The sequence below is a fragment of the Nerophis lumbriciformis genome, linkage group LG20, assembly GCF_033978685.3.
Source record: "Nerophis lumbriciformis linkage group LG20, RoL_Nlum_v2.1, whole genome shotgun sequence".
Lineage (NCBI taxonomy): Eukaryota > Metazoa > Chordata > Actinopteri > Syngnathiformes > Syngnathidae > Nerophis > Nerophis lumbriciformis.
Genome location: NC_084567.2, coordinates 27,910,299 through 27,932,563, shown reverse-complemented (window position 1 = coordinate 27,932,563; position 22,265 = coordinate 27,910,299). Strand labels below are relative to the sequence as shown.

Genomic DNA, 22,265 nt, shown 5'->3' with positions numbered 1-22,265 from the left:
CCTACCTTTAGTATTATATTATAGTTTAGTGGTGCCTCAGTATTTGTTAGTACAGTAGTAATCCGAAGAAAACTAAAGCAAAAAGGTCTGTTGATTGCATCTCAGAGGATCCTTAATGCAGTACATCAGACTTCCACACGGTGGCCCTGGAGCACCACGGAGACGAAGGTGTCTCTATGAACTCCAGCATTAGCAAACCATTCAGCTTCCAACTGAAAGGACCAATCAGACAGATCAGCTCTGCATCTTTGTTCAACAATTGTAAGTAATAGAAATTATTGCCAAAAATATCATCAGGACACATGGCATGGCTGTATATTTGCTTGGATTCGTCTCGGTCTGCAGGTTGTGTGGCGGTGAGGTCTGATCACCTGTATGGCGTTTGGAAATGCAGCGAGCAAGAAGAACCGCGTTTGCTGCAAGTCATTAAGAGCAGAGAGGCTGCTACCTGTGTCAGTGTCAGGTAAGATTGTGACGCCGTAAAGACTTTGGGCTCTAAGAAAAATACCTTTCTGCTTTGTCATCAGTCCTCACGTTTTAGGTGAAGTTCTGGTAGCGAGTGAAAGTGGAACAGCAAGTTTGTGGACTGTTGGGAAAGGGTGAGGAAACGTTTACGGTTAGTCCATCTACATCAACAAAAAGATTACCGGTAGTTGGGTTGTAATGTTTTAATTCATCAGATAAAAAAAAAATGTTTCCCCGCTCTGTCAGGATCCAGAAAGTTCGTGAAGATGACAGCAACCTTTACTTCAATGCCAAATCGTCATGGCGATGGTGTGAGTTCTCTGCTCACCCTCGAGTCATGTTGTACGCTGACAGGACTGGTGCTGAACTCTGCGATATCAGGGTGAGACCAAATTAATAATATACAATTTTTTTTTTTAAAGGGTTATACTTGTATAGCGCTTTTCTACCTTCAAGGTACTTAAACTGCAATTTAGTATTACTTACATTTTCATGAATGTTTTATTGCAAGTGTGAGTAAGATAATTGGATTTTTTTTTTCTGATATACTGTCTACACAGTGTATAACATCTGTATCTGTAAAAAAAACTCTTGTGGATGTACTACCAGTCTGTGGTTGCAAGTGTTCTGTACTACATCGTAGTGTGCTGGGGGGGCAGTACATCTACCGGTAAGAAGGACAGCTCCAGACTGTAGAAACTGATCAGGCGGGCCGGTTCTACGATGGGAATAAAACTGGACTCATTGGTGACGGTGGCAGAGAAGAGTACTGTGGAAAAACTAGTGAGCATCCTGGATGATGCCAGTCACCCTCTGCATACTGTTATCAGTAGCCAGAGGAGCCTGTTCAGTGCTAGACTGCTTCATCCCAAGTGCAGGACTAATAGACTAAAAAACTCCTTTGTCCCACACGTCATTAGACTGTACAACTCCTCTCTGGGGGTTAAGGGGGTACTAGGATGACAGGGGATGCAAAACAATAACAGTGCAATACTTTTTCATAACATGGTCACTACTGCCTAGTTTCTGTTATTTACTTTTTACTTTTTAAATTCGATCTCAATTCTGTACACCACTGCTGGAATTTTAATTTTCCTGAGGGAACTCTCCTGAAGGAATCAATAAAGATCTATCTATCTATCTATCTATCTATCTATCTAATAAAGTTAAAGTTAAAATACCAATGATTGTCACACACATTAGGTGTGATGAGATTATCCTCTGCATTTGACCCATCACCCTCACCCCCTGGGAGGTGAGCGGAGCAGTGAGCAGCAGCGGTGGCCGCGCCCGGGAATAATTTTTGGTGATTTAATCCCCAATTCCAACCTTTGATGCTGAGTGCCAAGCAGCGAGGTAATGGGTCCCATTTTTATAGTCTTTGGGATGACTCGGCCAGGGTTTGAACTCACAACCTACCGATCTCAGGGCGGACACTCTAACCACTAGACCACTTAGTAATTAGTAATTGCTAGAGATGGGTAAATAACACCTCAATGAGTCAGAATCGTGTATTGGGGCAGCGTGGCTTCCGCCATCCTTAAATGTATCTTTAAAAAAATGTATTGGTACTCTCATTACTGTTGTTTTGTCCCCACAGGTGAGCCCGGCCTCCAATCATACTCTGTTTCGCATCGGCAGAACCACAGAATGTCGCAGTGGGGAGAGGCTCATCTTAAGTAAATACCTGGGAGACACCCACTCCTTTCACCATCTCTTCACAACCCAGGTACATCAGGCAATGTTAGCAGATCCAAAAAGTTTCCAGCATTTCAGATAAGCTCTTTTTTCAGTTCATAGTATTTATGATGCATTTGGCAACACTAAACTGGCCCTAGTGTGAGAATGTGAGCGTGAATGTTTGTTTGTCTATCTGTGTTAGCCCTGCGATGAGGTGGAGACTTGTCTAGGGTTTACCCTGCCTTCTGCCCGAGTGCAGCTGGAATAGGCTCCAGCCCCCCTGCGACCCAGAGAGGGACAAGTGGTAGAAGATGGATGGATAATTGACATGTCTAAGCCAAAAGGATGGAAAATTTAAATCCTTCATCTAAAGTCACATGGACTTCAAAGTATCACTAAGATATCCAATGTATCATAAGTTTGATCCTCAAACATCTGCTAGAAGATACAAACAAGCAACATGTCGACACATTATTGTCTACTATCAACCTCGCAGTCGAATCGTCAGACATTAAAACTTCCTCCGTGGGAGGCAGGCGAGTTGAGTACTCGAGGCCCCCCGTGTACAGACGGTGTGGGAAGGATGTTGAGTAATGGGGGATGCACATTCGGGGACACAAAATTTGGGCCCAGGGGTGTAGCTTTAACCAGTTTGCTCAGGCAGAAAGTCTCCCTCACTGCGGGGCCGATCCGACAACCTCACTTAACTATCCAAACACTGCTGTTTGTTAATCTTCGTGTTTTAGCTTTTTAAGGTTTAAAAAGTCATAAAAAAGAAATTTTTACCAGAATTACAAGATTTTAAACCATCCATCCATCCATCCATCTTCTTCCGCTTATCCGAGGTCGGGTCGCGGGGGCAGCAGCTTAAGCAGGGAAGCCCAGACTTCCCTCTCCCCAGCCACTTGGTCCAGCTCCTCCCGGGGGATCCCGAGGCGTTCCCAGGCCAGCCGGGAGACAGTCTTCCCAGCGTGTCCTGGGTCTTCCCCGTGGCCTCCTACCGGTCGGACGTGCCCGAAACACCTTCCTAGGGAGGCGTTCGGGTGGCATCCTGGCCAGATGCCCGAACCACCTCATCTGGCTCCTCTCGATGTGCGGGATTTGTGACGCTGAGCTGATTTTTAATCCCACATATTAAAAATATTACAAAAATAGGTTTTTATCATCTTAAGAACATAGCCAGAGTTCGCCCGTTTCTCTCTCGGGCCAACACGGAGGTGCTAATCTATGCCTGTAATGCCCTGCTTTCTGGCCTTCCCCCCCAAAAAATCAGAATCCTACCACTATTACAAAACTCAGCAGCACGCGTGCTGACGAGAACCAGACGGCGGGAGCACATTACACCAGTTTTAAAGTCGCTGCATTGGCTCCCTGTCCACTTCAGGGTCGATTTTAAAGTTCTATTATCAGTTTTTAAATGTCTTAAAGGGGAACATTATCACAATTTCAGAAGGGTTAAAACCATTAAAAATCAGTTCCCAGTGGCTTATTTTATTTTTCGAAGTTTTTTTCAAAATTTTACCCATCACGCAATACCCCTAAAAAAAGCTTCAAAGTGCCTGATTTTAACCATCGTTATATACACCCGTCCATTTTCCTGTGACGTCACACAGTGATGCCAATACAAACAAACAGCAAGGTATAGCGACATTAGCTCGGATTCAGACTCGGATTTCAGCGGCTTAACACTGTCTGATAAGATAATTACTAACAACTATGAACTAGGTTTACAGCATATGAAATACATTTGGCAACAACATGCACTTAAAGAGTGTAGACAGCCCATTTCAGGCGCGCTAAGAACATATCTTTTTTCACGATTTCAGCACTCAGGTTAACCATACCTAAATAGACACAAAATACTGCATTAAACAAGACTACCCGAATGTACTCGAATGATTGAAAAAAATAAATGTTTTAAGATAAATTATTGGTAAACACAGTTTATGTATAATAATTTACGTAAAACCGCGAGTAATGAATAAAGTTTTCATCAATTAATATATTCTGTAGACATACCCTCATCCGCTCTCTTTTCCTGAAAGCTGATCTGTCCAGTTTTGGAGTTGATGTCAGCAGGCCAGGGAAGCTTGGGTCGATATTCTTCTCTTGATCATCTTCGGTGGCATAAGGGACGGTGTGAGCCAAGACATCCAGGGGGTTTAGCTCGCTCGTCTGCGGGAACAAACTGCCGCCATTGCTTGCCGTGCTACCGAGGTCCATTGTCCCTGAATAGCTCACACACTCCGGCAGATTCAATGGGGGTCTGGCGGCAGATTTCTTTGACTTAATCGTTGGAAACGCATCTGCTTTGAGTGTCGCAGGATATCCACACATTCTTGCCATCTCTGTCGTAGCATAGCTTTCGTCGGTAAAGTGTGCGGAACAAACGACTGACCATTTTGTCGGCTTTCCCCACACCCTCGTATTTTGAACAAATTTCGTCCAATTTCTTGCCTCTTTCGCATCTTTGGGCCACTGGTGCAACTTGAATCCGTCCCTGTTCGTGTTGTTACACCCTCCGACAACACACCGACGAAAGTGAGAAAATGGCGGATTGCTTCATCACTCCGAGAGCGAATAATAGAAAGGCGTTTCATTCTCCAAAATTCACCCATTTAGAGTTCTGAAATCGGTTAAAAAAATATATGGTCTTTTTTCTGCAACATCAAGGTATATATTGACGCTTACATAGGTCTGGTGATAATGTTCCCCTTTAATGGCCTTGCGGCTTCTTATCTATCTCACCTGCTTTTACCGTATCAACCCTTCTTTTGGCAATGTCCTTTTGGCTTTACCAAATACCAGAACAGAGACCCACGGTGAGGCACTCTTGTGTTTTCTCAGATTTCGTTTGACAGGTAGTACTTCTTAGCGAAACGGTCTTTTTTAAATGTCAGGTCAGCGCGTAGGCTCACGTGACCGGAATTTGTTTGAAAGGCAAATGCCGCCTATGCAGAGTACTCATGTCGCAACATCTTAATGGTAAAGCGTTTTATGTTGTCTGCTTTAACTGTGTTGCGTTTGCAAAGTTTTCTATTCCATATTGTCGGGTTTTACTGGTAAACGCTCTCTTGCATGCGGTTCTAAACTGTTGTCCTATACTTCTTAGCAATTGTTTGCAATGTTACAAAAGTGCCACGATAACGTGCAGATTAAAGCTGTGTTACTTTGCCATTGTGTTAGTTGGTTTGCGGGTGTACCGTGTGCTTTGAATCTTACATTTGTTTGGTTAAGTGTATGTTGTTTAAGGGTGGATTTTAAATCAGCTGGCGAGTGACTTCCTAATACCGCGAGCATTATGGGAAATGTTGTTGAATTATGGCGAACTGCATAGTGTTTGTACAAACTTGTCAACGGTCTGGTCAATTGATTGGATAGTACGCGTTTGTTTGTACGAGATCTGTGAATACGTTTGTACAACTGAAACCTAAACATAAGACTCCTGAGTGCAGATTGTATATTATTAGTATTGATCTATTGATATTGGTACATTGATGTTGTTGATGTGTATTAATGTTAACACTGGTGATAATAGTGATAATTTATGAATTAATTTATGGTCTACTCATTGCATACATATTAGAGATGCGCGGTTTGCGGACACAACCGCGGAGTCCGCGGATTATCTGCGGATCGGGCGGTTGAAATTTAAAAAAATTAGATTTTATCCGCGGGTCGGGTCGGGCGGTTGAAATTTAAAAAAATTAGATTTTAAATAGATTCAGGCGGGTGGCAGTTAAACCAATTCGGAAATATATATACATAGTTAAATGTTGTTACCCACATACGAAAAACGAGCAGGCACCTGCTGCATATGCCACAACAGAAGAAGAAAAAAAAAGAGATGGACACTTTTACGGAGCGGAGAAGGGACGCCTCGCCGGGGTCCGGGACCGAGGCCCCTTTCCCCGAGAGGGCCCCACCGGGAGCCGTAGCTGAGGTGATCCGCGAGAAGGGCCCGACGCACGTCCAGGGTCACCACCGCGCCCACCGCACCGACACCCCGCCTCGTCCGCCTTCGCCGCGGCCGGCGTCACGCGCAGCAGGTAAGCAGCTTACCTGCCCGCCACCCCCGTGGCCGGGGGCTCGTAACAGGGGTCACTCCGCGCGCAGTGCGCTCACGAAAGGGGTGGGGCTCACGCTGGTGAGCCGAGTGGGCCACTTTTGGTAAGCAGAACTGGCGCTGCGGGATGAACCGAACAACGCCGGGTTAAGGCGCCCGATGCCGACGCTCATCAGACCCCAGAAAAGGTGTTGGTTGATATAGACAGCAGGACGGTGGCCATGGAAGTCGGAACCCGCTAAGGAGTGTGTAACAACCCACCTGCCGAATCAACTAGCCCTGAAAATGGATGGCGCTGGAGCGCCGGGCCCATACCCGGCCGTTGCCGGCAGCGAGAGCCGCGAGGGCTAGGCCGCGACGAGTAGGATGGCCGCCGCGATGCGCGCTGAAGCCTCGGGCGCGAGCCTGGGTGGAGCCGCCGCGGGTGCGAGGGACATCGCACCTCCACGCGCTTGGAGGTGCGCTCAGCGCGGCTCCCAGATGATTGCGCACTGGTGTGCGTCTGGGCCGTGACAGCGTGGCACGCGAATGTCTCTGCTGCATTGGATCAGTCTCCTTTCTTTAACAGGCAAAAGCTTTATAACCTCACTAATGCCTTGCATCGTCTATATTAGATATATAACAACGGGCGGGTGCGGGCGGGTGCGGTTTTGATTAAATGTTAGATCGGGTGGATGGCGGATGGTTGACGACTTTTGTGATGCGGTTGCGGATGAAATAATTGCCTATCCGCGCATCTCTAATACATATATTAATTCATACTCAGATGCAATTATGTGTAGTTTATATTGGTGCTGTGCTTGGTAATTGTCGTTTTATGTGATGTATATTATGCCAGTGTTAAAATACTGTGGTGAGTGGGAGAATAAGTAACTGTCTTTAAATGCATCCAGTGTTTATTTGATACCTGTTACTGACCTGCTCTTTCAACTGTTTATCCACTCATCATCTACTGCTCAATGTTACTTCACTACTGCATCTACTGCAGTTGTACCCCTGAATGCCAAGAGTCAAATAAAAAAGGGAAAAAGGTGGAAAATTGTGAGCTGAGTAATTCCCATACACACCGTCAACCCTTTCCATGGGGAAAACGGAATAGGCACCATTTAGCCACTATGGCCCCCACTTGTGGAACAGCCTGCCAGAGAGCCTCAGGACTGCAGAGCGTTGACATTTATAAAAAAAAAATTAAAAAAAAAGGCTAATGACACACCTTTTTAATTAGGCTATTTACTGATCATCTTAAACTCTTATGTTTTTGTTTTTTTTAAATAATTTAATTGTGTTGTTTTTTGTTATTTGTGTTCGCGTGCCCGTGTGAATGTGTGTGTGAATGTGTATGTATGTTTGTTTGGGGTGTTTTTTTGTACTCCACTTTGTCTGCCCCTTGCCTGTGAATGAAAAGTGCTATATAAATAAAGCGGGATTTGACAAATAAGATCTGTTTATTTGTGGTTATCCTCATTAGCTGTGCTCCTGTTACATGTCGCATACAGGCTAGCATACAAAAACAATTTTTTGCTTATGAGCCAAATATGACGAATCAGATTCGACAATGAAAATCTGTAGTCAAAGATGGCCCTATAATTACCTCTCCCTGACATAACTGTAAGTTACATACTTTACCTGTTACATTACGTGTTGAGTTAATTTTTTTCCGAACTGTAAGGAAACAAAATGCCCCCAGTCCCACCCCACCCGACCCAGTGAGGTAGCACTCTGCAATGCAGGAAAGCTGTGTTTGTGCATGCGTTTGTAAAAGCCCATTCACCCCTTTTTTCTTCTAGTACTCGGCCTATATCATGGATGAGCGATTCCCTAGCCTGCACATGCTAAAGATGGATCACATGATGGAGTTTCCACCCATGTTTTGTCATATCCTTCCTGGTGTATCCTCATCTGCTCCAACCGCAACCAAAAAGGTCCTTCTGTGTTCCCAGAGTTCTCAGGAAATCACAATGCTACAGTACTCAGGTTTGTTTACAATATGAAGTTAGTAGACTATTATATTATTTTTATCTTAAACTTATTGACATATAATTTAGTTGGAGCTTTCAAGTGTATTAATTAGGTACGAATTTTCCTGCTCAATAATCTGTGTGCCTTTGTTTACATCTGCAGGAGGAAAAGCAGATCCATGCGTAAGTCTTGGCCCTCCTCAAGCTCTACTAAGGCCTTGTGATAGCCTCAAACACCTTCCTGTCCAGATCCCGCACCGCATGGACACAACTACTAACAGGCTGTCTTCACCTGCAGCAGGTATGGACCACAGGCATCACCATACACCACAGAACATCTCCATACACTAAATTAGTCAGATTTTTTAAAATAATTTGTTGTTTTGAAATAAGCTTTCTTCAACACATGTAAACGCTAAATGCAAGTCCGCTTACAGCGGAGCCAATTGGAGGTCCTTTATTACGCCCATAAACCCAATAAAAAAAACATCCAAAAACCGCCAACAATACTCCATTTACATTTTGTGATTTGAATACTAACCAAGTATAAGTGATATTGTTATTATAAACGCTAATGCAGACAAACTATTTATAGCGGCGACGTGATGACTACTGTGTGTCCCTATGTTTACATCATGGAGTGGTCTGCTGTTTCCTTGCTTCCCTGCTCTTTGGAAGTTTATTGTAGATCAGAAATCATGCCTCTCACCTGGACAGAAGACGTCTGAGTAGGTATTCCGACAAATTCGTACACTTTGACATCCGATGCAGACACAGAAATGGCGAGAACGACACTAAAAGACGCTTGGCCTAAAATGATCAAAATGCGTAAAAATTAATTGTTATGATTGCGGCCATTACTACATTGCATATTTACAGTGTGTGTATAAAACCTTAATGGAGTTGTTTAAATGTTTTTTTTAGGGGATTTATAGGTCGATTAGAGCGGCTCCCTTGGGCTCCTCTGTAAGTGGACTTTTGAATAAATGTATTTAATAGTTAGAATGCATAAAGTAAAAATGACATCCGTCATGACTGTCTTAATTGTGAATGATAGGAAAAATTTCAAAAAAAGTGCAGTTCCCCGCTAGATGGACACTTTTTGATTAAAAAGAAAATGTTGGACCAGGACTTGATGAGCAGCACTGTAGATACATTTCCTGTGCTGATTTTCTACTTTCACATTTGTTTTTAGGTCTGACATGTATCCAGAAGAGTAACTGCATTGGTGGACGTAGAAAGGATTGCTTCAGTGTGCTTCAGCTGACAGTGGCAGGGGATATTTTCTACCAGACCCTTGAACCTGAGGGGTCAGAGACCTCTTCACCCCCAGCTAAGGAAGATGAACCCCAGCCTCAACAAACTGCCAAAATCTTACCTCAATGTTTGGCACAGACGGACTCTCAGTTGTTTGTGCCTGACACATCCAGTGATGAGGACATGCTAGGGCCAACTCAGGGTACACCTCCTCATACATTCATTGATGAAATACCACAGTGGAAATTACAAGATGATGCTTCTTCTGAAACTGGTTCAGAGGAGTTTCAGACACGAGGGAAAGGACCAAACCTAAAGAAGTTGAACCTCCAGGTGCTCGTCAATGATGACCCAGTGCAGGATCATGGACTAGATACAGATGGTGAGGATGGGAAAGAGACGAGCAATAAAGCTGATGATCCACAGCAGCCAGACGGTAGTCAAGAGACAACCAGCACCTTGACTTCTACTCTTTCACCTACACAGCAGACTGCAGTAAAGCTCAGTGAGTCTGCTGTCTCCGTGTGGAAACACTGGCTCCAAAAACTGACGCACCTTAGCCTCAAAAATAAGCCGCGCTTGCATCATCTCACATTGAACTCAGGTGGCCTCCTCCGCCTGTCTCGTGACAAAATGAAAGGGTTATCAGAAGAAGAGCATGTCAAGAGCACGAGAAACCAAATGAGAGTTTGCATGTCAAACCATTCACTGCTAGTGAGAAGTGCTGACTCTGCGGATATAGTGCCAATTCCAGACCAAGTAGACACATCATCTTGGATGGATCCACTCAGTCAGCGTCTGACAGCCTCCTGGCAGAGCGAGGAACTATGGCGAGCTTGGTGGCATGATCAGTTGGGCCTGAACAAGGACGAGAAGATGGATGCTCTCAGGAGAAAGAGGAGGAGGGAGAGAGATGTAAAAAGGTCAGCTGGACGACGACTCAACCTCACCGGAAGTTTCACTTCATCCGTCAGCTACCAGTCAGGGATGGACAGTTTCTCTGACTTCACGGGCTGGTCTTCTGCAGCGAGCCAGGGGGCGTGGTCGGATACAGAAAGGGTTGAGTCGTTATCGCAGTCGGGGGACTTGGTGGAGAGCGGAAGGCCAAGAGCTCAGACCACTATGCTCACAGAATCCACATGCCCTACGCCAACCACCACCCCTCGATATGGAAAAGATACTCAAGATGGTATGTGTGTGTCCAGCACATTCAAAGCCAAGACACTCACCACTGAGTTCACGCAATCTGGATTTCCTACGGCAACCACGCTTAGCAACTCAAAAGTCCTCACCCAGTCACAAACTACCCAACTTGAGTCCACCCCATCCAGTCAGAGGAGGAGAATAAAACGCCGTGCGGATGACTACCTCGCCTCTCTGTTTGGATCACAGGTAATATGGTGCTCATTAGTGATAGTAAATGTGATTATTTTTACTGACTTGGTTTCCTGCGACTCAAACACCATAATGAATCAATTCACTTGAGTCACTCATTACAGCATGGTAAGACTCTGCCCCACTCAATTCACTTGATTTACTCAGCACAGAGCCCGTGTGCAGAACCTCACACACACACGATTCACTTGATTCCCTCAGCACAGAACGTCACACAGGATTCACTTGATTCACTCAGCACAGAGCGCATGTGTAGAACGTTGCACATGATTGGCGACTGCACAAGTCTCACCATCAACTGTCACAAGGTGCATGCATTGGGACTCTCACATATGTATTAAGTAGTCACATTTGATAACACCCGCAAAAGTTAATGCTGCATACATTTAGAAGTAACAGTATTTAGTTTACAATTGTGATAAAAGTTAAAAATAAGTTCACTTTGTTCGGATAAACTGCAGCCTTTATTCAGTTAATTATATCCACAGTCGCAACAGTTAACGTTAAGTTGTAGTTTTTTCCAACCACTCATGTCTCTCTCTCTCTGCCGTGCAGGTGCCAATAATATTAATGCAAGTTGAATCAGATTGCTATATCACCATTGTGGGATAAATACAAGTATCTATTGCTGGGTTGCATATGATGTCACATCCGGCTCATTGAATACGGTGGTCAAGCCAGCGTCTGTTCTCAATGGGTACTAGGTGCCATTTAGAAGACAAATACCCTATGATTGCGTTGTTTTATAAGAACCGTTCACATCGCGAAAAGGATAGACTTTTCTTCGGAGTTCCTTTAGAGGTAATCAAGAAGGGCATAAGACTGAATGATTTACCAAAACGACGACAAGTAAAGTAGCACACACTCCAGTCCAAGCGAGTAGAGTCGAAGAACGCACTAGTTTGCAGAGATCACTTTGTTAAAGGCTTGTTCGATATACTTTTAACATTTAGTGCTTCCCAAGTAAGTATTAGCTTGATATTACAAAGTCCAAAACCAGTGAAGTTGGCACGTTGTAAAAATCGTAAATAAAAACAGAATATAATGATTTGCAAATCCTTTTCAACCTATATTCAATTGAATAGACTGCAAAGACAAGATACTTAACGTTCGAATTGGAAAATTTAATTTTTTGCAAATATTAGCTAATTTGGAATTTGATGCCTGCAACATGTTTCAAAAAAGCTGGCATAAGTGTCAAAAAAGGAATTCTCATCAAAGACTTATTTAGAACATCCTTTAGGTCAGGGGTCACCAACGCGGTGCCCGCGGGCACCAGGTCGCCTGTAAGGACCAGATGAGTCGCCCGCTGGCTTGTTCTAAAAATATCTCAAATAGCAGCACTTACCAGTGAGCTGCCTCTATTTTTTAAATTTTATTTATTTACTAACTAGCAAGCTGGTCTCGCTTTGCTCAACATTTTTAATTCTAAGAGAGACAAAACTCAAATAGAATTTGAAAATCCAAGAAAATATTTTAAAGACTTGGTCTTCACTTGTTTAAATAAATTCATTTATTATTTTACTTTGCTTCTTATAACTTTCAGAAAGACAATTTTAGAGAAAAAATACAACCTTAAAAATGATTTTAGGATTTTTAAACACATATACCTTTTTACCTTTTAAATTCCTTCCTCTTCTTTCCTGACAATTTAAATCAATGTTCAAGTTAAAAAAAAAAATTATTGTAAAGAATAATAAATACATTTTAATTTAATTCTTCATTTTAGCTTCTGTTTTTTCGACGAAGAATATTTGTGAAATATTTCTTCTAATTTATTATGATTAAAATTCAAAAACAATTATTCTGGCAAATCTAGAAAATCTGTAGAATCAAATTTAAATCTTATTTCAAAGTCTTTTGAATTTCTTTTGAAAATTTTGTTCTGGAAAATCTAGAAGAAATAATGATTTGTCTTTGTTAGAAATATAGCTTGGTCCAATTTGTTATATATTCTAACAAAGTGCAGATTGGATTTTAACCTATTAAAACATGTCATCAAAATTCTAAAATTAATCTTAATCAGGAAAAAATACTAATGATTCTTATTTTTTTAATGTGCACTTAGAGAAAATATAATAATAAAGTGTTGCATATTGATATTTATCTGAATCTATATATATTTATTGTGAGAAATCATTAAGATGATCAGTGTTTCCACAAAGATAAATATCATTAATTATTGATAATAACATAGAGTTAAAGGTAAATTGAGCAAATTGGCTATTTCTGGCAATTTATTTAAGTGTGTATCAAACTGGTAGCCCTTCGCATTAATCAGTACCCAAGAAGTAGCTCTTGGTTTCAAAAAGGTTGGTGACCCCTGCCTTAGGTGAACAGGCTAATTGGGAACAGGTGGGTGCCATGATTGGGTATAAAAGCGGCTTCCATGAAATGCTCAGTCATTCACAAACAAGGATGGGGCGAGGGTCACCATTTTGTGAACAAATGCGTGAGTAAATTGTCGAACAGTTTAAGAACAACATTTCTCAACGAGCTATTGCAAGGAATTTAGGGATTGCACCATCTACGGTCAGTAATATCATCAAAAGGTTCAGAGAATGTGGAGAAATCACTGCACGTAAGCAATGATATTACGGACCTTAGATCCCTCAGGCGGTAGTGCATCAAAAAGCGACATCAGTGTGTAAAGGATATCAACACATGGGCTCAGGAGCACTTCAGAAAACCACTGTCAGTAACTACAGTTGGTCGCTACATCTGTAAGTGCAAGTTAAAGCCATTTATCAACAACACCCAGAAACGCCGCCGGTTTCGCGGCGCTCATCTAAGATGGACTGATGGAAAAGTGTTCTGTGATCTGACGAGTCCACATTTCAAATTGTTTTTTGAAACTGTGGATGTCTTGTCCTCCGGAACAAAGAGATAAAGAACCATCCGGATTGTTATAGGCGCAAAGTTGAAAAGCCAGCATCTGTGATGGTATGGGGGTGTATTAGTGCCCAAGGCATGGGTAACTTACACATCTGTGAAGGCACCATTAATGCTGAAAGGTACATACAGGTTTTGGAGCAACATATGTTGCCATCCAAGCAACGTTATCATGGACGCCCCTGCTTATTTCAGCAAGACAATGCCAAGCCACGTGTTACAACAGCGTGGCTTCATAGTAAAAGAGTGCGGGTAGTAGTCTGGCCTGCTTGTAGTCCAGACCTGTCTCCCATTGAAAATGTGTGGCGCAATATGAAGCCTAAAATACCACAATGGAGACTGTTGAACATTTTAAGATGTACATCAAGCAAGAATAATTATTTACGAATTACACAATGTGCCAACTTCACTGGTTTTGTATTTGTATTTCTGAAAACGCATTTTTACTACGAGTGTTTCGTAAAGCACCAACTCAGGGATTCTAAATAAAATTAAGTAAATTTAAGCAAAACCTCAAAGAGTTAAGCTTTTACCAAAGGCAGCAATCCTAAATAAAACTTTCAGCACATACAAAATGTTGACATCCACAGTTGTATTTTGATAAAGACGGAGAAAAACATGCACAATTGTAAACGGCACGTGCAACAAACATGGCTGTAGATGCTAAGTTAAATCATGAAATGCAACCTTACCCGACCAAAAACGATGCGTATTTATCCCTGAGATTTCCTTGACCCAGCCACACACAGAGAAGTTGTAGACCTAACAGAATACAACAGGCTCACAAAAACGCAAATTCCATTTTCAATCATTCTTTCCTGACTTGGCGCCTCAATGACCAGTGAGTTAGTGTCCCTGGATCATTGTACTACTGTACTATTTCATCTGTCTGTATGATTACTAAAGATGATGCACATTTGCAAGTAGCAATGATGGTGACGGCCTATGTAGCATCATAAAGTGTAATGTTTTCATTAGAGATGTCCGATAATATCGGACTGCCGATATTATTGGCCGATAAATGCTTTAAAATGTAATATCAGAAATTATCTGTATCGGTTTCAAATTATCGGTATCGGTTTTTCCGCCCGATTGTAGCTGAGATAGGCTCCAGCGCCCCCCGCGACCCCAAAGGGAATAAGCGGTAGAAAATGGATGGATGGATGGGTTTCAAAAAGCACAATTTATGACTTCTTAAAACGCCGCTGTGTACACAGACGTAGGGGGAAGTACAGAGCACCAATAAACCTTAAAGACACTGCATTTACGTGCCGGCCCAGTCACGTAATATCTACGGCTTTTCACACACACAAGTGAAGGCCACGCATACTTGGTCAACAGCCATACAAGTCACACTGAGGGTGGCCGTATAAACAACTTTAACACTGTTACAAATATGCGCCACACTGTGAACCCACACCAAACAAGAATGACAAACACATTTCGGGAGAACTTCCGCACCGTAATACAACATAAACACAACAAAACAAATAGCCAGAACCTCTTGCAGCACTAACTCTTCCGGGACGCTACAATATACACCCCCTGGTACCCCCCTAAACCCCCCCCCCTCCCAACCCCGCCCACCTCAATCTCCTCGTGCTCTCTCAAGGAGAACATGTCCCAAATTCCAAGCTGTTGTTTTGAGGCATGTTTAAAAACATAATGCACTTTGTGACTTCAATAATAAATATGGCAGTGCCATGTTTTTTTTCCATAACTTGAGTTGATTAATTTTGGAAAACCTTGTTACATTGTTTAATGCATCCAGCATTATGCCTAACAAAATTAGGCATAATAATGTGTTAATTCCACGACTGTATATATCGGTATCGGTTGATATCGGAATCGGTAACTAAGAGTTGGACAATAGCGGAATACCGGATATCGGCAAAAAAGCCATTATCGGACATCTCTAGTTTTCATTTTAAAACGTCTATTATAACCAACCATGCAATCTGTTTTTTTTATATTAGTTTTACTGTTTTACTATTTTCTATGTTATCCTTGACGAGTCATACCAAAGACTATAAAAATGGGACCCATTACCTCCCTGCTTGGCACTCAGCATCAAGGGTTGGAATTGGGGGTTAAATCACCAAAAATCATTCCCGGGCGCGGCACCGCTGCTGCCCACTGCTCCCCTCATCTCCCAGGGGGTGATCAAGGGTGATGGGTCAAATGCAGAGAATAATTTCGCCACACCTCGTGTGTGCGTGACAATCATTGGTACTTTAACTTAAATAATTTGCCTTATTTATACTCCGTATGTTATTTAAAAAAATAAAATAAAATAAAATCTCTTGTTTCTTTAGTTTTTAGGTCAAATACTTCAAAACTGGCAGGTTAAAATCAATATAAAAATTGTGATATTAATTGATTTGCTGAAACTGATTGTGATCTTTGTTTTGCCATATTGCCCAGCCTTACATTATCCAGATAAATCTGATAACAATAAAAAAAATAGCTGGACAAATGTGACCACAAGATATGCCGCATGTTATAATCCTCCTTGGGTTGTGTGCAGGATGGTCCCTCGCAGCATGACAACTACTTCCTAGATGAATGTGGCCAGGAGCAGGACTCACGTCCACCTATGACCTACTCATCCCAGCTCCACAGTTCCCAGTCTACGTCCATCTCACAGAACTCACTGCGGCGGCCGGGGTCGCAGTTGTCACAACCGAAGAAAAAGAAGTCGCAGATGGGATTTTGATGTTGTCCACGGAATGGATCAAAGTACAGCCTTTGCATTTTCGGGGAATGTTTTAAGAGAAAAAGTTGGATTATGTTCAGTTTGACAAAGGACAAACAAGTCTTCATGGATGCTCATCTTGACTGCTGACCTCAAGACATGCGACTCTAAATATTCAATGAAGGATCTAAATATGCAATCAGCAAGGATTTTATTTTTGTATTTTTTAAATGAACATATGACACAAGTGGATTTCTTCTGGGAGAAGAATCAATCATGTTTGAGCTTGAGGTCATCACATGGCGGAAGAGGACCGAGTGCTACAGTTTGGTAGGACCAAGTAATAGTTTTTTTCCATTTCATTCAGGAATTGATGTACAGTACAGGCCAAACGTTTGGACACACCTTCTCATCTCAATGGGTTTACTTTATTTTCATGACGATTTACATTGTAGATTGTCACTGAAGGCATCAAAACTATGACACCTGTGAAGGGAAAACCATTTCAGGTGACTATCTTTTGAAGCTCATCGAGAGAATGCCAAGAGTGTGCAAAGCAGTAATCAGAGCAAAGGGTGGCTATTTTGAAGAAACTAGAATGTAAAACATGTTTTCAGTTATTTCAGCTTCTTTTGTTAAGTACATAACTCTACATGTGTTCATTCATAGTTTTGATACCTTCAGTAAAAATCTACAATGTAAATAGTCATGAAAATAAAGAAAACCCATTGAATGAGAAGGTGTGTCCAAACTTTTGGCCTGTACTGATGGCAGTCAAACATAAGAAATATATGTGGACTGCACTATGATGGCAATATGACTCAAGTAAACAACACCAACATTTTATATGTTCCAATGAAAATATAGAACATTACACACAGCGCTCAAAAATCTATCAAAACGTTTTAGTGAGACTTTGGTAAACTATGAAGCCGCACCGCTTGATGTGCTTCAACATATGAGTATTATTATGGTGTGTGTATAAGGTAAGACATATCTGGATTTTTGTGTCGCAATATTATGCAAAATAAACTTTTCTTACCTGCTGATCTGTATTTGGGAGCTGCATGAATCCTGAAAAATTGCGCGCATCCGCCTTTGTAGTCCGTGCCGACACTTCAGTCGATAAGTTTCTTCTTTTTCTTTATCTTCTTGTTATGGGACATTCATCCTCCGCTGTTGCCATTTCTAATATAAAGTAGCGTAAAGTTTTTACTTATGTCTGTCAGTAAACTCGCCATGAAAGCTCTAAAACATACCGGTGTAGTGAGTTTACATTATTCACCCAAGGAACTTTAGTTATTAGAGTTCCGGTCGGACGGTTTTTCACGGGACACGTTTCTGGTTTTGTTGTTTCCGGATGAGGAGATGCTGCTCAGTTAAGTTAAGTAAAGTCTGAATAAAACAGTTAGCTCCATCTTTTGACACTTCTTCCACCCCCGTCCTTGCACGCTACACCGCTACAACAAAGATGACGGGGAGAAGACGCTGTTAGCCACGTAAATAAGACCGCCCACAAAACGGTGCATCCGGAAGCGACTGTCAGAAAGCGGCTTGAAGATGATCTGTAAAACATAATCTATGCAACATTTTGACCAAAGAACCACCATTACATGTTATGTAGACCACATGAAAGTGTTTTCCATTTAGAAAAAAATAATAATATGACTCCTTTTAATGCGCCCTTTAATCCGGTGCGCCTTATATATGAAAATAAATCCAAAATAGACCATTCATCGGCAGTGCGCCTTATGGTCCGGAAAATACGGTACATTACTTGTTTGTACTATATTCTCTGTATTGTTTTTTTATACAATATTTATTATATAAAAGCTAGTTTTTCTTTTCAAAAGGCATGTTACATGGTCAAATGCGTTTTTTTTGTGGGACTAAACATTGATTACATTACTTTTAGTTCATTTCAATGGGCGATGCAGTTTAACATGTTTTCCAAGGTACCAGCTGTGTCATTGAACCAATTCAACTTTGTATCCCGAGGTACCACTGTGTTAGTAGTTTACAACTACACCATGTTTCCCACAGCTTAGCAATCTATTTTGGGAGTGGAGCGTGTATTTTAGGGGCTATGACGCATGAATTTTTTTTTTTTAAAAGGCAAAAAAATGTATACATACTGTATATTGAAAGGCAAATCCATGTTGTTAGTATCAACTGGTGGTTGGAGAAATACAAGTCTGTCTCCAGACTTGAGGTGAGGTGAGGTGCAGTCACCGAAGACGAGGGCCCCTTGCTTTGACGTCTCCTTACATTCCTGCATGTCATACAGTATGATATACAGCAGTGTCAAATGTGTCCTTCAGGGAGAAGACTCTGTCTTAGTTTTCACACCGACTGCCCTTTCTGATGTAACTTGGAATGGAACCATGCTCTCTGTTATGAAAGGCAGAAGTGTTTACCATTACACCACCAGTGATACCCGCTCAAAGAGGAACTGCACTTGTTTCTGGAAGTTTGCCTACAATTCACAATTCTTATGAAAGACAAAAACACGTCTTATTTTTTTTTAATGCATTCTAACTACCGTATTTTTCAGATAAGTCGCACCGGAGTATAAGTCGCACCGGCCGAAAATGCATAATAAAGAAGGAAAAAAACATATATGTCGCTTTTTTGGGGGAAATTTATTTGATAAAATCCAACACCAAGAATAGACATTTGAAAGGCAATTTTAAAATAAATAAAGAATAGTGAACAACAGGCTGAATAAGTGTACGTTATATGAGTCATAAATAACCAACTGAGAACTTGCCTGGTATGTTACCGTAACATATTATGGTAAGAGTCATTCAAATAACTATAACATATAGCAGTGTTTTTCAACCACTGTGCCGTGGCACACTAGTGTGCCGTGAGATACAGTCTGGTGTGCCGTGGGAGATTATCTAGTTTCACCTATTTGGGTTAAAAATATTGTTTGCAAACCAGTAATTATAGTCTGCAAATGATGTGTTGTTGTTGAGTGTCGGTGCTGTCTAGAGCTCGGCAGAGTAACCGTGTAATACTCTTCCATATCAGTAGGTGGCAGCCGGTAGCTATTTGCTTTGTAGATGTGGGAAACAGCGGGAGGCAGGGTGAAGGTAAAAAGGTGTTTAATGCTTAAACCATAAATAAACAAAAGGTGAGTGGCCCTAAGAAAAGGCATTGAAGCTTAGGGAAGGCTATGCAGAACGAAACTAAAACTGAACTGGCTACAAAGTAAACAAAAACAGAATGCTGGACGACAGCAAAGACTTACTGTGGAGCAAAGACGGCGTTCACAAAGTACATCCGAACATGACATGACAATCAACAATGTCCCCACAAAGAAGGATAAAAACTGAAATATTCTTGATTGCTAAAACAAAGCGGGACATATCGCTCAAAGGAAGACATGAAACTGCTACAGGAAAATACCAAAAGAAGAGAAAAAAAAACACCAAAATAGGAGTGCAAGACAAGAACTAAAACACTACACACAGGAAAACAGCAATAAACTCAAAATAAGTCAGGGTGTGATGTGACAGGTGGTGACAGTACACCTACTTTGAGACAAGAGCTATATTGATGCATGCTTGGTTATGCTTTAAAGTCATATCCAACAATTGCGACGACGACTTTTTACTGTCAACTGAGTTTCGTTTTTTTAATGATTTCTGCTGGTGGTGTGCCTCCGCATTTTTTCAACGCAAAAAATGTGCCTTGGCTCAAAAAAGGTTGAAAAACACTGACATATAGAACATGCTATACGTTTACCAAACAATCTGTCACTCCTAATCGCTAAATCCGATGAAATCTTCTTCCTCGGTGTCGCTTCTAAACAGCTCTGCCAACTCCAAAGGTAGACAAAGCGCCGCTTCCTCTTCTATCTTATTTGATATTTTACGGTAATGTGTTAATAATTTCACACATAAGTCGCTCCTGAGTATAAGTCGCACCCTCGGCCAAACTATGAAAAAAAACTGCGACTTATATTTAGGGATGATGTTCGAAACCGATTCTCCCGGTTGATCGATAAGTAAAGAACCGATTCCATGGACTCAAATCCCTTTTTGAGAACCGGTTCCCGTTATCAAGGCCACTATAGTAAAGAAAAAGAGTTGGTTCTTTAGTCGAATCCCTGGGAACGAATCCCAAATGGGCAATGTTATGCCCATTTGATTGTAGACTCTTACTGACACCTTGTGGCCATATGAAAATACTACGCGTTAATACTTTGGGCACTTCCGGGTTGACTATGTTAGACAATTGAGAAGTAGACAAGTTGTGTTAGCTCCTACAAGCCTTGGAAAAGATAAGTCTGTCAGTAAACTGTTTAACTTGTTTATGTAACTCAATATTAAGGTGGAAAGTGGTTAAATTTGATAGTAAGATGTTTACTGAAAAACGATTTTTGTGCACTGTTTTAATGGATGTTTTGAGGACTTAAATTGGCTGCCAGTCGTGTATTTCCACCATCAAAATAGTTTCAACACTCAGAAGTATTTGTTTGATGATAGTACTGTATATTTGTGTGAAGCTAATATTTACATATTGTGTATTACATTTCAATAACAGTCCAGTGCAAGACAAAAGTAAAGATAGGAAAAGACAGAGCAAGATTAACAACAATAAATAGCCTAAATGGATTAATCTGCTTTGGAACTTTATTAGACGTCTTGGATTGTTTGTTAGCTGTCTGCCTGTGTGTGTAGTTAGTGTGTTCCAATAGCAGCAGAAGTGCACTTTTTGGAGAGCTGTATTATTTTCAGTTTTGTGCCCAATGGACTGATTTTATTTAACACTATATTATTATTTATACACCTATAGTGATCACAGAGACAGGTTGTTTTTGTGTTACTGTATATATTTGTTTTTCTGAAAAATCCCACTTAATATACTTTGGGTAACAACAGTCAATATGTATTTATTTTATTTTTTAGGGTGGTAACAGTCAATATTTATTTATTTATTTTATTTTATTTTTTTCTTATAAAATAAAAGTGAGCTTTTGTTAAACCAAATAGTGTTTTTGTCCATATAAAACAACCTATCTGGATTCGATAAGAGGATCGATAAGGAATCGGTTCGATAAGAGGATTCGATAATGGGCTCGAACTCAATAATTTCTTATCAAACATCATCCCTATTTATAATCCGAAAAATACGGTAAATAATAGTCTGCGTAAATAAGAGCCATGAAGTCATGACGTGATCGTGTCTGTTTCGACCATAACACCCAATAAATAAGCACCCAAAAAGCACCAAAAATAATTCACTTACATTTCGTGACCTGAATATTACCCAAATCTTAGTGATATTGTTATTATTAGTGCTAACATTAAAGGGGTACTGCACTTTTTTTGGAATTTTGCCTGTCGTTCAAAAATCAACATGAGAGACAAGAACATGCGTCTTTTTTTTATTTTTATTTTAAAGATGATAAACGCTTGCGAGATGCATGTCAATTAATGTTCTCGTTCATCCAGGTCATTGTAATCTCAGGGCATTCAATCGATCGCAACATGACTGTTTGGTTTCTCTTAGAAGACGTTTTTCGCCTCTCGTCCAAATAGGCTTCATCAGTTCATGCTCATAGACTTAGATTGGTTAGATCGAGTCTGACCAATTAGACTACGGTACATCTGACCAATCTAAGTCTATGAGCATGAACTGATGAAACCTACTCGAATGAGAGGCGAAATGTTTTCTAAGACAAACCAAACAGTCATGTTGCGCTCAATTGAATGCCCTGAGATTACAATGACCTGGATGAATGAGAACATTCATTAACATGCATCTTGCATGCGTTTATCATCTTTAAAATAAAAATACAAAATAAAAAAAAGATGCATCTTCTTGTTTCTAATGATGATTTTGC

General features: G+C 41.2%; 1 protein-coding gene across 2 annotated transcripts in view; it reads left to right on the top strand.

Annotated features, from left to right (window-relative positions):
- The window catches only part of taf1c (TATA-box binding protein associated factor, RNA polymerase I subunit C), a 54,088-nt gene that overhangs the window by 14,559 nt on the left and 17,264 nt on the right, over window positions 1-22,265 (top strand). The window contains exons 7-15 of one of the 2 annotated variants that reach the window (XR_009817450.2): window positions 130-261; window positions 346-463; window positions 528-599; window positions 712-847; window positions 2,066-2,194; window positions 7,999-8,185; window positions 8,333-8,470; window positions 9,365-10,818; window positions 16,241-16,738. Coding sequence is in view for 1 of the 2 variants with exons in the window: in XM_061980741.2 (XP_061836725.2) it covers window positions 130-261; window positions 346-463; window positions 528-599; window positions 712-847; window positions 2,066-2,194; window positions 7,999-8,185; window positions 8,333-8,470; window positions 9,365-10,818; window positions 16,241-16,429 (2,555 nt within the window). In the remaining variant the exon portion in view is untranslated. Of the gene's footprint in view, window positions 1-129; window positions 262-345; window positions 464-527; window positions 600-711; window positions 848-2,065; window positions 2,195-7,998; window positions 8,186-8,332; window positions 8,471-9,364; window positions 10,819-16,240; window positions 17,458-22,265 lie in introns of those variants that run through there. The other variant, XM_061980741.2, reaches the window with a different exon arrangement.